The sequence below is a fragment of the Parasteatoda tepidariorum genome, chromosome 4, assembly GCF_043381705.1.
Source record: "Parasteatoda tepidariorum isolate YZ-2023 chromosome 4, CAS_Ptep_4.0, whole genome shotgun sequence".
In the NCBI taxonomy this organism is placed as follows: Eukaryota; Metazoa; Arthropoda; class Arachnida; order Araneae; family Theridiidae; genus Parasteatoda; species Parasteatoda tepidariorum.
Genome location: NC_092207.1, coordinates 59,568,980 through 59,586,602, shown reverse-complemented (window position 1 = coordinate 59,586,602; position 17,623 = coordinate 59,568,980). Strand labels below are relative to the sequence as shown.

Genomic DNA, 17,623 nt, shown 5'->3' with positions numbered 1-17,623 from the left:
AGCATTCGACTGATTTTAAACTACAAAAAAAATATACGACAAAATGGATATTTGTTGGCAAGTTCTGGTAATAACAGAAATAAACGGGAAATCATCCTTACAATAAAATAAATAAATAAATGGTTTATATTTATCTAAAGCAGCGGTTTCAAAAAATTGTTCCGCGGAAACCTAGAGTTCATCCATTTTTAACCAGTAATGATTTTTGAAACACGTATTTAAATTTTTATTCATTCAAATATCCATTATTCATTTAATGTTTAATTTATTTTAATAAAAATACACATGAAATACAAGAAAAATGCTAATAAATATTTAATAAACGTAAATTATACAGAATTCTAAATAAATATTTAATGAAATGAATATAAAATACCAGTTTTTTTCATAGCAAAATGTAAAAAAAATGCGTACTCAAAAAACAAATTCATAACGAAACTAAACGCAGTTCCAGACATATAAATTCAAGTGACATGAAGCCTAATTTGACAAAACAAGGAAAAAACTTTAAATATTTTTTCAAAACATACATTTCAAGGGAATATGAATAATTTTATATAGTATGGGATATATTCCTTTCTCGTTTAATCATATTGTGTTACAATAACCCCCATACCTAAGTTGATGGCATCTGTTTGAATAATGAAACACTTATTAATGTTTGGAGTATAAAGAATAAGATCTTTAGACCATTTTTTTTAAGTTCTTGGAAAGTATTTTTCAAGAGAACATATTTTTTCAAAATAATTAGTTGTCTGTTTTAGCTGATAGGTTCAGTACTGCTAATGAATGTGGGAGTTTTGTCAAAAAAAGATCATCATTGAAGTCTCCTTAGTCAAAAATTTTGGTAACTAATTTTATCAAACTTATTAATTTAACTGTTTGACCTTTTTTCTCTTTTTTAATCCCTTCCTTTTAATTCATTTTTTAGCTAACCTTAGTTCAGTGTTTCCCAAACTCATGACTTTTGCAACGCTGCGTGCTCAATATTTCGCAACGCTGCGTACCATTTATAAAAAACTGAATTTATTTTTTATTATAAAAAAAATTGCACACAAGTTAAAAATCACAACTGCTGACACCACTAATTTTTAACTGTTAACTCTGCAAAAAATAGCCAATAGAAAAATACGTAATCGCACATTTTCATGGCTAGCTTTGCTTTCAAATAAAAAATTTTGAAATGTTCGTTTGTTGCTAGATATTTCGCATAATAACGGGTACCCCCGCTAAACTGCTCCCGTACCACAGGGGGTACGCGTACCACACTTTGGGAAGCACTGACTTAGATCATAGTACCGAATGATGAGCTGACATGAATTACGTAATGATGTTAAAAGATTTGTGTTTTATAGCCGTTTCTGATTGTTATTGTTTATTTGCGACATTCAACTTTTTTCCGTGAATCATCGAAATATCGTACTTAAAAAAAAAACTAATAATAGACGACTACGTTTTTCGATTTTGTCTCTTTACCTATGAAAAAGCTTCACTCCCAACTCCTTAATTTTATTATCCACAATTCTTAAACACAAATTGAAGCTCAACTTATAATTGAGGTTGAACACAAAACCACTTTTTACTTCATTTTGCTATTCGTTTATTAAAATCGTCAATAATTTCCTCCTAAACATTATTCAAATTAATCAATCATATCCATGATAATGCTAGTATTGAAAATATAGGTATGTAAGCTATTTATATCATACAACTATTCAATAGTTATTCAACAGTTTTCACAGACAATAACAAATACTCTGCATATAAAGAAGCCGCTTATTGCTCCCAGATAAGAACCCTGAAACGTCTTGTCTTCATTATATTTAAATTGCTCAACATATTGTTTGAGTTTACTCAACAATTGTTTAATTTACGCTGCATTGTAGAGTATGGGTGAGCAATTTGCACATCAGGACAGTTGCCGCACTTTTCAGTTGCCACACATTCGCAAACTTTTGTATTATGTTTCGTCAAGCAAATTAAGTTTTCTTAAGTATGTCTAGGAAACTTTATTCTGAGTCGTGTTTGCTGCGAAATCTACGCATTGTGAATTAGAACCATTTTCTGACTGACTGAAATACCCGCTTTATATGCATTTAACTTTGTTATTTTTATTACTCTAACAAATTTTGTCACAAGTTACATTCCGAAGGAAGCTTTAGATTTTATGTTCATCTTTGTTTGTCAAGATTATAAAATTTTCTTCTTTTAAGTGAATTAAAATAACAGATAAAATTGCTTAATTCAGTGATGAAAGTCGAAAAGAGTTGTAAGACAATGTTTGATTTATTTCGATGCTCTGCATATATAAATGAAGGTCACTGAACCTGTTGAAGCCTGACAAAATAAAGTTCAAAGTAAATGGCATGACCGTTGTTCCAAGAGCACTTTTCAATAGAACTTGACGAAATATTACTTTCTGGAAATATTATAGTAGATGCTAAATAACTTTAACGCAATCCAAATTATTCTTATGTAAATAATTAAAATAGTTTTTTTATAAGTAAATAAAATTGTTGATTTTACGAATCGTTTAATTTGTTTAAGGAAATTAACATTGAGTTGAAAAACAGTTTTCTGAATGCAGGAATTGACAAGGGAGATAATATCTTCAATTTCAGTAAAAGATTAGTTAAATCCTTGCAGTTGTGGTTTTAAACAATTAATAGCACTAAAAGGGAAGACATTTGTGCAAAGGGAAGCAACATCAAGTGAGAGCGCAGTTTTGTTGAAAGGGAAACGAAATCCAAATTTTTAACATTGCCTTCATTGTTACATCTTAGAAGTGAGATGATTCGAGCTAAATAACGAGCAAGTTTATAGCATGCTGTATAAATATTCGAGACAATAAGTCTAAATGCAAGTAGAGGCTTGTGAACTTAAGGAAGGGCCTAGAAACGAGCACATTTTGAGAAATTTGAAATAGAAACAGCGACATTACCTTTCTCATTGTTGGAGTTTTGGGCATGAATTCAATTTTAAATTTCTTCACCTTCTCTCCATAGCATGTTCCCCTGATTTACCCGGCCACTGTAGTTTTCTTTGTTCTGTTTTCCATCTTTTCTCTCTTTTGACTACTGTTACTTTTCTAGTTTTGTTTCTCACCGTTATTTTTCCATTTTTCGTAGGCAACTTTTCGCCTGATACTTACAATAGCTTTTCTTTCTTTTCATACATGACTGGCAAGTCTTGAAAATGGAATGCCTTTGAGTGCTTAAAACAAGTCAACAATTATTTTCAATTTATGTGTATTTTTGCAGCTAATGTAGCTTTTATTCAAATGACTGACAGCTTTATTTGCATATCGTGAGTTTTTGTCCTCTCTCGATAATGATTTCGTTAGATTTTTTTTATAAAAGCAAACAAAAGGGTAATATCCACCATACCTTAACTACTTGCATAAAAATACACAGAGCTAAGAAACCAAAACGTTTTTATCTTTTTTTCTTCCTCAAATTAATACTTGTTTATACTACAGCTAGTTCATGGTGTAAATTTTCATAGTCCTAGCGAACTAAATCCCTGAAATAAAGCAAACCAAACTGTTTTACATCAATTAGTATTAATAAAACTTTAAGTCAGATTCCGTCAAAACTATAAGTTATTATCAGATTTAACCCTGAATGACTCTTGTGGCAAAGAACCTTCTTTGACCTGATTATAAACGATTCCCAGTAATATGTAAAACTACTACAGCTAGTTCATGGTGCAAATTTTCATAGTCCTACGAACTAAATCCCTGAAATAAAGCAAACCCAATTGTTTTACATCAATTAGTATTAATAAAACTTTAAGCCAGATTCTGTCAAAACTATAATTTATTATCAGCTTTAACCCTGAATGACTCTGGTGGCAAAGAACCTTCTTTGATCTTATTATAAACGATTCCCAATGATATGTAAAAATAACGGCCTCCTTTTTACCTAGTCCGGAGTGCTTGGTAAAATATATAAGTTAAAGATATAGTTTAACATTTTTTCAATGTCCTATATCTTAATCAGTTTTCTTTTTCTTTTTCGGATGTAGGTGATCATTTGCCTGATGCTCTCACTTTGCAAGACTTTGGAACACGTAGTATTTTAGAAGGAAGTATATCATCCCGCCTCGGTACAACAAATGAATCAAGATATGATCGCAAGGGATATCACAGGCTTCAAGCAGATGGATCCGGAGCTGATGATATCACTGTTATAGAACCGCCCAGTCCTGTCCACGATACATTAACTTACGGTAAAATGACCGTTGTCCAGCCAGAAGTATCCGAATGTAGTGATCCTGGTTCAAGCACAGAATCCAGCTCTGATTACGAAAGAGATTATTTTGGTGGTTTCACGGATACGGATGAAGGTAAATTATATATGCTTGCAGCTGAATTATTACGATTTTCTTATTTTTTTTCTCAATATTATTGTGTTACGTTATATTATTTGATATAAGATCAATTTCTTTTTTTTTGCGTAGTGCGCAGATTTAAAAGAATATTTTTCAACCAAATTTGACAAGTGTATTGTGAATATTTTATATAAATTAAAATAACGTTAAAATATATAGCGTTTTTATGACAATAATATTACAAAATTTATCAGCATTGTACATGAACATATAATTTAACAACATTATACATAAATGAGTATTTTACGTAGAACCATGAGTTGATAAAAATTTGTTTTTCAGAAAAAGACAGATCATTTAAAAATAAATTTTTACTTAATACAAATTAAAATACTGCACCATATACCGATGAAAATAAGCATAACATACAAAAGACTTGTAAGATTAATATTAAAATAGAAAGTAAGTAAATTAAAGTGAAATTAATTTGAAGGGAATAGTTTGTACACGAGGCAATCTTTAAAATAAGAAATGTAATTATTTTTTTTTATAAATTTTAAAGTTTTTCAAAATTCAATTTTCAATTTCAATTTTGATGCGTGACCATATTCTTGTATAAAGGGACCACCTTCATGACTCATAGGCTAACTTATATTTAAAATGAGTAATTGGTAAAAAAAGAGCATTTGTTTTTGCACAAATAATCAATAATTAAGTAAAAACATGCATTTTCTAGCTAAAATTTAAATTTTTTATGAATTTTATTTTAGCTTGTTTTGATTTCATTACATCTTAAGCCAATTCGTATAATAAACCAAACTATGAATGGAATATAATCTATCTATTAAACATGATGCGAATTTATAATAATTTAAATCATAATAAAATAATATAAATAAATTATATAATTTAAATATGTCATATAAATTTCCAAATCCCAAACAATGAACAGAACAAAAAATAAAAAAAATTCTCCACAGTAACAATTAATTCAAAAAAATTATATTAAGGCAAACACATATATTTCTTTTCCTACACATACACTATGCAAGAGTATGTAGTTAGGCGCAGTTAACGTCCTTGTCAGTGGAAGTAACAATATGTGTAAAACGACCACCAGAAGTTCGCTGTCGTAGATGTTGACCTGGTCATAAATTTCAGCTGAGTCCATATCCGGGGAAACACCTCCAATTCTTTCTCCGGCAATATACATGTTAAGGTCTGGTTTCTTAGGACAAGCGCCTTATCTGGGTGTCAGCGTGACGTCAACGTCCCGCTGACGCCAACAAAATACTGGTTTGTTAGCTCAAGGCCTGGTTTCTTAGAACTAGTGCCTTATCTGGGCGGCAGCGGAAAGTTGACGTAGAGCTGACGCCAAAAAAATACTTTTTTGTTAGCTCAGCGTGAGCAGTTGGTCCAACGCAGACATTATCTCTCATTGCGCATGCGTTAATAACGTAAACAAATATTTATTTTGAATTTATATTGATTTTGTTATTGTCGACCAGTGTTTTAGAGAGCAAATAATGACTTTGTCCAAGAAAAAACACATTATAGCTGAGCTAAATGAAGAGTGCTATGTTTAATGAAGAAGCTATGTTTAATGTCAAAATCAAAATCTTGGCTGATTTCAATGTGCTGTTGGATGTTGTCCGCCATTGCTTCTGTGGTTAACGTCACGTTGTAATCCAACTGCAGTTGAGTTGGACGGCAATTGTAGTTCAAGATGAGCGTTCGATGACGTATACTATCAAACTCACAAATGGACCAATCAAAGGTTAGCGCTGATTTCCAGCTGACGGCGTCCTGTCCTAAGAAACCAAGCCTTTAGTCAGAACTTATTGATAGATGGTGTAATTGTAAGTTCTTTCATGTTTCTTAGAATGAGAGCAATAAAAACAAAAACCAAGCTATATTTATTTTTATTGTCATAGGAAATGATAAAAGCTCTTTTGAACTGATCATGGCACTTGAGGGTGGTGGCAATAATTACTTTAAACGAAATTGCTAATTACGTTGAAGATTTCTCAACGATAGCAGGTTTTCAGTGACATTAGCGATGATTCTATTTGATTACCATTATAACTCTATTACTCACTATTTATTATATCATTTTTTCTTAATAAACTTTACTATTTTCATTCAAACAAAACTGTTTTTTAAATATTTTATTGCAGAAAAAAAAATTAGTACTTTCTTCGGTACGGAATCCTTTATATGTATTACTTATTATTCATTTTTACAAGCGCAAGCTTAAAATTTTAGTAAACTAATTTGAATAGAGTTATTTGAATATTGCTAGCTAATACATTATATCAACTTTCGAAAACTTTAATGATGTAGTTATTCTAGCATATTTAAAGAATATATTAATTAGTCTAGCACATATTAATTTGTCTTTTCTTTGGTACGGAATTCTTTATATGCTTTAATTATTATTAATTTTTAGAACCACAAGCTTAAAATCTTAGTAAACTAATTTGAATAGAGTTATTTGAATATTGCTAGCTAATACATTATATCAACTTTCGAAAATTTTAATGATGTAGTTATTCCAGCATATTTTAATTCCATCGATTTCGACTAATCATTATGGAAAGAAAAATTTATCCCAATTCAAAATTTGTCTGGTAAGTAATTTCTAAGTATTACTTTGGTCCTTTAATTAGGATTGCAAATCTTACATGCTCTCCAAAAATTAGTGAAGCTCGTTGACTCATGGAACCAATTCTAAAATAGGGACACACAGTTCGATCCGAGAGGGCGGAAATTAAAATCCAACACTCATCACATAATGTATTCCGTTCAATTAAGTTGGGGGAGACGACATTGGTTTGAATGAGGAGGCTCTTAAATTGCAAATTGAATATAATTTTCGGCATAGAATTTAATCCTCTTCAATTTAGAGACGAGATATTTAAATCTAAAGGGCTACTCATCAGTGAAACGATGCTTGTTGTTTGTGATGCAATTTATTTGAATTTATACTTGAAATAGTTTGTGCAATCGATGCTTGTCAAGAGAATAAACGTAGTATCAATTGGTTAAACCATTGTACCCCAACCGAAAAAGTAGTGATTGCCGCAATTTTGAATTTGCAAAAATTACACTAACAGTTCAGATGAATAATCTTGCCCGCCCATGGTTAAAAATTTGAAATATTTTACCAATTCTTCGAGAAAACCGGGTGGAGAAACTCTGGATTAAGCGATGGCATGTTATGAACATAAAATAATTATTTTTGTTTTTAAAATAAAAATATTCAAATTGTCAAATTGAAGTAGTCAAGAACAGTTTGCACATTGTATTATGATGATTAAGAATATTTTTCTGTTTATTAGTTACTTTTAATGTTTATATAAAATTAAATTTTCATGAAAAAATGACAAATATATGCTATGTTGAGCACCAACCACTATTAAACTTGACCAATTAGCTCTGTATACTTTTTAATCAAATGCCCTAACTAATAGAAAAATCGATTCTTTTTTCTTTTTTTTTTCAATTTTTATATTTTTTTGAAATTTTATATTTTTATTTATTTTCGTCTCTTTTTTGTTTCTATTTGCTACTTTTTCTCTTTTTTTTATCTGTCTTGTCTTCTAACCTTAACCATTAACCGATAAATGCCCCTTTAGGGGCAGGGGCGTGGGGTTAAATGTTGGTGTGTGTGTTTATGCAACAAAGATTATTATTTGTTTACTTATTTATTAAAATTTTCAGTAGGTGCTTGAATTTTACTTTATGTGTAAACTAGATATATTTAAATGACAACTCATAAAGTAAGAGTATTAAATATTTATAAACTAAAGTACTTTGATATTCCTTATTAGTGAGATACTTTAAAATATAGAAAAAGAAACACTATTTTAGAGTAAACTTCTCGCATTCTTTACGACATTTACATTTTTCTTGAGTAATTAAACAAAACCTACCATGAAAATTACTTGGTAATTAAATTATTCAACAACATTAACTTTCAAGTTTTGTATAATTCAAAAGCTAATCTTCATTAATGTTTGCAATTTAATTTTAATGAACATGGTTTGCCTTAATTAAATTAATGTTGAGTTGAAGAGCGCAACATTTAACAATATGTCGTCTATGGACAAAGTAAAGTTGTTTATAGTTGGAAGACTACCCCAGCAAGATGAGTGCATTATCGTAGAAAGCGTCTTTGTTTACTGCAAAATTCTCGATTATTTTTTAAACGGGTGTATGCTTACAAATCTAATTTAGAAAGAATGATGCTTTTTTTAGTTAAAACACTTTATTTGACTTTCATCTCAACTTCTTCTTTCATAGCAGCACCTTAAACTAGTAAACAAGTATAATTATGTATTACAAGGAAATTCTGATACACAAGAGAATTCTAGAAATTTTTAAGTTGTTCGTTCTGTAGTAGATAACAAGAAGATTAGATAGTGAATACAAGGCATGTTTATTATTTGATATATATTTTTGTATGCAATTATTTTTCAGAAGAAAAGACAAATGCTTTTTACTGTTGGTGTACTAGTCATACATAAGTACAATTTGAATTTCAACATTATTTATATGGATTAGATTATTATAAAGTCTTATAGCGAGTTTTGAGAAGAATGAGCCGATACTGCCGACTTTAAGATCTTTAGCCATCTTAATTTCTATAATATAAATGGGCAGTGGCTATCAAGCTGACGATGGTTCTTTGCAGGGTTTGTATTCTTCTAAGAATGCTTTTGGACAGTCCATCGTAACTTGGGTACCCACAGCTAACGATTGATCTTAGAATCATTTTATAAATTAAAAGTTTACTCGTTATATTAAATTTTGATTTTCTTGATTGCTGTTTTTAGGTTTGACAAGAGAAGGCATATAGTTTTTCTCCTTTATGAAGCTATTTGCTGCTTTCTAGATTCTAATTAGTCTTCTTGGCAAAAGCTTTCAACAACTTTGACATTTCTCTAGCTGGAATTTGTCAATTTTGGTTTTTACGTAAAGCTTTGGAAGGTCCTCTTGTCTTCTGGTAGCCTACTTTTTTGCCAATTTTTTGGACTCGATTTCTGCTTTCTATGATGTCGATAATCTGCTTAGGTATGAGATTGCTTTTGGTGTTATTTAATTGGTTGGGTAAGTTACGGTGTTCTACATTGATAATTTCAGTGAGGTCTTGTACGCTTGTAACTATATTAGTGGTCGTTTCCATAGGTGAGAAAACATGGGCAGTGTGTCCAGGAAATTTCCCCGGTTCTGTACTTTGGTTTCCTTTCTCTTTTTCGTACTTTTCATTCTTGTTGATAAGGGATAGCTAAAAGCTTAGGTGAATAAAAACTGATCTGTGATCAGATGAGATCCCGTCGATAGCATCAACATGATGTCTACATTTGAAATTTCGAACTATGATAAAGTCGATTGAGTTAGCCGACTTGATTTCGAATATCGAGGGAGCATCTGGATAAATGATCTCAAGATTGGTTGGATTTTGTGATAAAGTCCTGGAACATCCTGCCATCTCTGTAGATTTGGGATAATTACAGTCCTTATGCTTGCAGTTATAATCTTTGGCTATAGGAATTTTACTTTTGAGGTATAGGATAGAAGATAATTGAAATTTATTTCTATTTAAATTAATTTCTATAAGGGTTAGTTCGCAATATCTAAGGAAGGGAGGTGTGACTTGTCTATGCGGATGAAGATTTTTAACAAAACTTCCTGTGCCACAGTATTGTCCTCCTACATAAGGATTTCTAGAGATGTGGTATAAGGAATAATTTGGAATTTTCAGTTTATTGTTGGTTTTCGGTTTTTTCTTGAATGAGTAGAATGTCTGGGCTAAGTTAATTTAAAAAAACTTTGAGATCATTAAATTTAGGTTTGATGCTTATTACCGAATCATTGTGGTTGTTCTGTATCATTATTCCTTATTTGTGGTAATATTAGCTCCTTCTGTCTGTAGAACTGATTCATGATAATGAATAATTGGAGAAGTGGATTGTCAGTTTTTTTTCTATGTTATCATCGATTGTTTTGATGTCTTGGCTGAAAATATTTTTTAGTTTTTTAACGAATCTCATGAGTTCCGTGATTTGTTCTAAAGTTTTGATGTTTTTTGCGTTGCTAAGATTTTTATCATTAGTTTCATCTTCGTTAGAGGAGCGAGATCTGGAGGGGTTAGGGAATGTGCCACTACTACAGTAAGTTGTCTTGGCTTATTAATTACTTTCTTACTCCTATAGGTTTGTTTATTACTTCATTTGGAGAAATTTCGATCAATTAGATGTGTGTGGGCCACCTCAATTTACACTTTTAGTGGATTCTTCATAGTGCTTGATACAGTCTTTGGTGGCATAGGGGCCTGCACATTTAAAACATCTTGTCTTAACGTGGCAATTGCTTTAGGCGTGGTTCTAGCCCTGGAAATTAAATATTGATGTGGTTTATATCTAGCTTTAAAAGGTTCCACAATAACTTTGATTTAGAGTTCCATTAATTGATAAATATCATCAATATTTTCAGTTTTTTCTACATAGATTTGGAAGATGGGAAGATGGGAAGATGGGAAGATGATTGTTCAGAGGATCCTTTTAATTGATTAACTTTTCTTACTTTAATGTTAAAACGGAAAAGTCCTCAACCTCTTTCAGGAATGTGTGTATATATATATAAGGATTCCCTTAATGGCAACTTTAAATGATCTTTTATTAAATTATGAATTAAGGACATGTCAATATTGCTTTCATTAAGAAATTCGGTTAGTGTTCGGTTATTGTCTTTTAATTGAGCATAATCCTTGATGTATTCATCTTAAACTTTAAATTAAGTATATTTTCTTTACTAACTACATTGCAGATAGCATTACGTAGGGGATTGTGAAATTACGATCAAAAACCACATCGTTCTAATCAAACGGAAGTGGTCGAAAATTGAAAATTAATTGCTCATATGCGTAATTCGAGAATCATGAGTCATAATAGTTTCACATTAAAAACATCTGGATTTTAAAAATTATGTAGGGGGCGTAACCAACAAAATAGCAAATCGAAAAATAATGTAAATTCATGACGAAATCGGCACGAATCAGACGCGTGACTGAAAAAGTTCTTCAATTGAGCTGTTTGCAATTCACTTGTTGTAATAATATCCTCTTAAATGCATCGGTTGTGAAAATATAAAAATTTAAGAAAAAATGAAACTAATTAAACACATGCTTCAAAAACGTATTTCTCAAATGCGCGATTCAAAATTTCCTGTGTAATAATATCATATTAAAAAAATTCAGAATTTCAGAAATCTGTGATAATAATTGATGAAAACCAACATGGATTTATAATGAAATTTAAGCAAAATCAAGACCGTCACTTAAATGTCTTAAATGAGAGATTCGAAATTTCGTGACGTATTAATTTCGTATTAAAAACATTAGAAAACGCATTCCATTTAATTTTATATCAGCAAAATAATAAAAAAGGTTTATTTGTCTTTATTCTCAGCAATTGCGTTATTTTTGTGTAAGGCTCATGATTTCGGAATTTCTCTTCGAAATTTTTTTGACTCGAAAATTTTAACGAAGTTACATCATATTTAATAAATTTGTGTAAAAACATTCGCTATATTGATACTGCTACCCGATAATTGTCAGTTAATATATGCTTAAAATCACACATTTTTATTATTTTGATTTCTTATTAAGATATTATTTTTATTTTTATTAATACGATATTATTTCAATTTTTACTATCTCGATATTTTTTTAAAATTTTATATTTTATTATGTTGGAATAAGTATTTAATTTATTTCGGAATAAATATTCCAAATGTAAGTTTCATGCATTGTTGTATTCAACAAAATTTCAAACAAAAAAAAAAGCAGTAACAGGGAAGGTGGCAATGTTTTGACTAGCTTCCTGAAATTTTTGCTGATTGCACACTATATTACACATCCATATATATTTCAGTCAAGAATTGTTGAACAAGAAATGTTACAACAAGTTCTGAAAAAAGTGATGCGTGCAAATCATGAGTTCTATCCAATATATATTTAAAATATGTGCTGACACAAATATCATTCAACTTATTTAAATTGTTAAACTAAATATTGCTCGAAGGCTCAAAAAAATTTTTCACTTTTTCTTTACTAGTAAACTTTTCGAAATTGATATCATTGGGCAAAATGCCATTTCTGATAATGTCACTTGGCGTATTCTTTACAAAAAAATTCAAAAATAGAATTTTGGGTTATGCTTCTGCTTCCAGCAATTGTAATACATCAAACTGACATTTTTACCAAAGGAATAAGACTCAAACATTCTGAATAAATCTGAAAAATAAATATTTCTTAATAAAATATTTTATAAAAAATATTTTATTCAGGCATTATTATCCCTAAATTTTCTCAATATTTTTTTGACAGGAAAAAATAATAGCGTAGTTTTTATTTGTATTTTTAATATTACATATGTTTATCATATATGTTACTATACAATGATTTAATACTTCCACCCAGATATTAAGTTACGTTATATTGCAATTTCGTATGTAAACTGGGTGAATTGAATTAAGTATTTTTTACACTTTTTAACTTTTGTATAACTAGTATGAATAAATATTCAATTATTTTCATTATTCAGTACGTTTTTATCTTACTTTCACAAACTTGTTTTTATAATTATCCTTACTTCAAAGTTTAAAATTCGAAATTTTATAGAATGCTTGAAATAAACCAGCAAGGCATAAACAAATTAACGCGTTACACATTGTTAAGGCTTTCTATAGAGGGCCAAATGACAAACAGAAAAGTATGAAATGATTAATTTTATACACATTCTCATTCTTTACAACTAGGTGAAGTATATATAATAATTCCCATATTTCATGGTGCTCTTAGAAATTTTCGACATTGCCAATAATTTATAACAATTTTTAACAAATAAAAGTTGATCAAACCTTATGCTTTGCTTGATTGAAAAAAAATTTTACTCCTTATTTTATAAAACTTCATATACTTATTTCTATAAAAAATTGTAATAAAAATATTAATGCAAAATTTTCAAGATGAAAAAAGACATTAATGAACGCCAAAAAAGACATTAATGACAAAAAGAGATTTGGGGAAACCAAGCCTCTTTTTTTATGCAAGATAATTATTAATTTAGAGAATGAACTGAATACTGAATGCCTATATTCCAGTGAATTCAGAAATTGTTTACTTCGCTTTTTTATTTACTGATAATACACAAAATCATGAACACAAAAAGAGAGAAAAAATACTTTGAAAGTTAATGAAAAAATCATTTTATAATATTAATATCAAAATAATATATATCGATATTGATATTAAAAAATAATATAATGCTCGAAAATAATATAAAATAATGTAATATGACAGTAAATATAATATAATTTGCATGTTCTTCTTATAAATGGTCGCTACACCTATTTAGAATGCTTTGTAATATTGCATGGTTTACCAATGTATTTTTGAGCCCAAAAAAAGTTTTACTTCTGTATAATTTTTCTATCAACAATAGCTAAATAAAAGTAAAAGTTGCAATATGAATACCCTGTAGAGTTGAAAATGTTAATAAAGCTAAATAATGTTAGCGAAATGTTAATAAACGTTAATGAAACTAAAATTTCATATGTTAACGTTGGTACTGCAGAAAGAAAAATGTTTTGAAAAAAATTAGGCTAATATTAATTAAACTTAAATTCTATAACTTTTTTATTATGCTCATTATTATTAAGAGTCTCAAGGCTGAGTTATTTTCACTCACTCTACACTTTCTCCTCTCCATTAACAAAGTTTCCCGCAAATTTAAATTTTCTCCTTCGCAAATGTAATCCACCTACTTACTAAAATGTATATTGGTGAGAGAAAAAGTAATAACAGTTGTGGAAACTATAGTAAAGCGTGGCCACCTTGAGAGCCTTGAGACTCCAATTCTAATTGAAGGGTGCAGGGAGAGAAAATCTTGGTAAAATTACCATACTGTACCGTAGAGATACTTCTGATTAAAATAATATTTTTAATAAAACCGAAATATGTGGTATTTAAATCAATTTTCCGTACATATGGTAACGTTTTACCGGAAATTTTACTATAATATATATTTGATATAAATAGGAGTATTTATAGTATTCATATTCATTAATTTATAATTTTTAACTGTACCTTCACTGAGGAATCTTCTTACTACATTCCAGAACTATAACGATTCGAAAAAGCGATTGTTCTTTAGTTTTTTTTACACACTGCATTTCAAAATTTAAAAACTTCAAAATTGCAAAAATAATCTTAAATATTTCCGAATTTTGAAAGATCAAGTTCAGTTTTAAAAATATGCTTAAATTATTGAGTTCGTTTTTATAAACTTTAAAAATAGCCTATACGGTGCACGGTTTAGAATGGTTTCTTAAGATTTCTGCATAAAGAATAAACAAAAAATAATAAAAAAAAGGAACAACGGTATCAATAAATGAAAATGATTTAACATAGAAGAAAAATATTTCATATGCCAGTTCGCTGTGAGGATAAAAATATTTATGTATACCCTGCTTAGCATAGTATGGGGAATTCCTGAAACAATTGAGTTCAACCAGGTTGAACAATCTAAAAGAAAAGGAAAAAAAATACTCCGAATAAATTGAATTTCGATGCAAAAGTGTCCGAAACGCCCTAAAGCAAGTCAAATACAAGTAAAGACAAGTTAACGAAAAAAAAAGAAATTTTCAAAAGTTATTTTGAATTTTATATTGTAGAAACAAAAGAAGAATGCATGAATAAATTTTTCCAGGAATTCAGAAAGCAGATATATCGATGCATTTTAGTATGAAATTGAATACTTTTAACATTAAACAATGTATAAAAAAACTATTAGAAAAATGGAAGATTGTATAGATGTAATAATAAGAGCAAGAGGCAGAAAAGTTATAGATTCATAAAAATCTGCATAAACTTTAAAGTATTTAGTTTTTTTCCTGCTAAATCATTGAAGTATCAGATGTTTTTGGAGAAAAATATGATTTGAAATGGAACATAAAAAGTAGAAAACATAGTCAAAAGAAATATTATTTGCCATTTTTAATCAGAGACGTTTCAGTTCATTAATTTTTTATTAATATACACACGGAGAAAAGAATTCTGGTAAAAATATCTTATCGTATGGTAATGATAATTTTGGTGGGGGAAAAAAATCGAAATATATGGTATTTAAACTATTCCTTTTGTAATTTTTCTCTTCGTATGGCAACTGTTTACCAGAAATTATGGTTTTCAAAATTATAATTCTTATTATCACACATTTAGTGAAAAATACAAAGCTTAAAAGTAAATTAAACCGAATAAATGGTTTGCATGCCATGCTCTAATCTATTATGCTAAACGTAACAAATTTCATCACATTCATTCCATTGAGCTTTTTGGTGTTCCCAGAGAACTAGAAATACCGTAAATTTTTCCATATTCTAGTAATTTTGATTATACTAAATGATTTGAGCCGTGGTGGATCAGGGAATAGTGTGTTTGCCTCCGACTGAGGTGAACCGGAGTCGAACTCCAGGTGTTGGGACGAATTCCGCCCCAACCATAATGTTGGCGTGCAATATCCTCAGTGGGAAGCTGATCATGGGTTAGAGTCCCCTTGCCGTCAGACTAACCATTGGAGGTTTTCGTGGTTTTCTTCTCCATGTAAGGGAAATGCGGGTTAGTTCTATCAAAAAAGTCCTCCACGAAGACAAATGACTCCCAATACTTGATCCTGGAGTTCTCTTGTCTTCTGGATTACCTTCCAAATTACAAGGCTACGGTGTTGAACAATGGCAGTTGTAAACTCACAGTTGTGTCGGATGTTCAACGACTTTAATAAAATACTTTATGATTTGGAAAACGAAAACATTATTATTAATACTATTGTTATTATTTTGGTAAAAAATGATTTGGTAAATTTTCAAGTGCAGCATATTATAAAATATCACCAAAAATTTTATGAATCTTTTTTAAATAAGTATATTTTAATCCATTTAAATAATTTGAACTATAACCATTTGCTTAAAAATTTAATTAAGGTCCCTTACAATTCCGAGAGTTATAATTCGATTGTCATTCTGGAAATATTTAACTTCCACAAGGAGTTCGCCTATTTTATGGTAAATTTAAACTGTCTCCAGTTCTTTTTTTCTTCTTTTTTCTTTTATTTATTATCATCATGAAGTATTTGCGACAATTTTATTTGAGTATTTTTACCACGCATTCAATTTAATTCTAATTTTATTTACTTTTGCATTAGGACAAACAAGCCTCCTTTGGTTTACTTTTCGATGAAACTAACCCGTATATGCTTTACATGGGGAGTAAAACCTTCCACGGTAAGCCTGACGACAAATTGATTCTAACCCATGATCCAACTACCAATGAGGATAATTTAGGTCAGCACTGGGTTGAAGTTATATGAAGTTAAAGAAAAAAGCATTTTTTTCTCCTCTTTTTATATTCACTTTATAAGTCCAGGTTATCACTGACCCGGTGATTTTTTTTATATCATCAATCCATCATTTTGTTAAAAAATATGTAATTTCATATTCGAACATTTTGTTAAAAAATATTCATAACGAAATTATTTTAAAATAATCAATTGAAATAGAATATTTCAGTTATCATCAAACTGTTTTCCATTTCTTGAATTCATTCAATTTTATTAAGATTTTTTAAATAAATAATCCCAAGGAACTGAAGATATTACTTGATTAAAAACTTCATTCGCTTTTACAAACTACAAATTGGAAATAACTTCCGACTTGTTTCAAGTGCTCAAAAGCAGGCGCCTATTTTCAAGACTTGCCTGGCATGAATGAGAAGGGGAAAAAAGTGATTTGAAATATAAAGCGTAACAATGCCAAAATAAAATGGAAAAAATAAAGGTGATAAATAAAACTGGAAAAGCCACAGTAACCGAAAGAGAAAAAAGATGAAAAACCGAAAAATAAAACTCACAGTATCTGAGAGGAGCAAATTAGGGTAAAGGGCATTTCCACAGGCTATAGAGAGATGGAGAGAAACTAATATTGTTTTCAAGGGAAACAGCATTCATCTGAATAAAACAAGATTCCAGGTTATCAAGAAGACTTGACTATGAAAATGTGACATGGGTGGAAATAATTTTGGGATTTTCTAAATTGAAGTTTTGCTCAAGATCCCAACAATGTGAAGCAGTTGATGCTTTTTCGAATTCTTGATAACTACTTGTCTTAAAGACATTTCACGCCTGTTATCAAATTAAATTTAAGTCACTTAAAGATCATACAGGGTTATTCA

At 29.6% G+C, this 17,623-nt stretch overlaps 1 protein-coding gene across 1 annotated transcript in view; it reads left to right on the top strand.

The window, feature by feature from the left end:
* The window catches only part of LOC107450191 (uncharacterized), a 97,365-nt gene that overhangs the window by 58,650 nt on the left and 21,092 nt on the right, over window positions 1-17,623 (top strand). Inside the window, exon 2 of the mRNA XM_016065938.3 lies at window positions 4,027-4,347. Coding sequence (XP_015921424.1) covers window positions 4,027-4,347 — 321 coding nt within the window. The remainder of the gene's footprint in view (window positions 1-4,026; window positions 4,348-17,623) is intronic.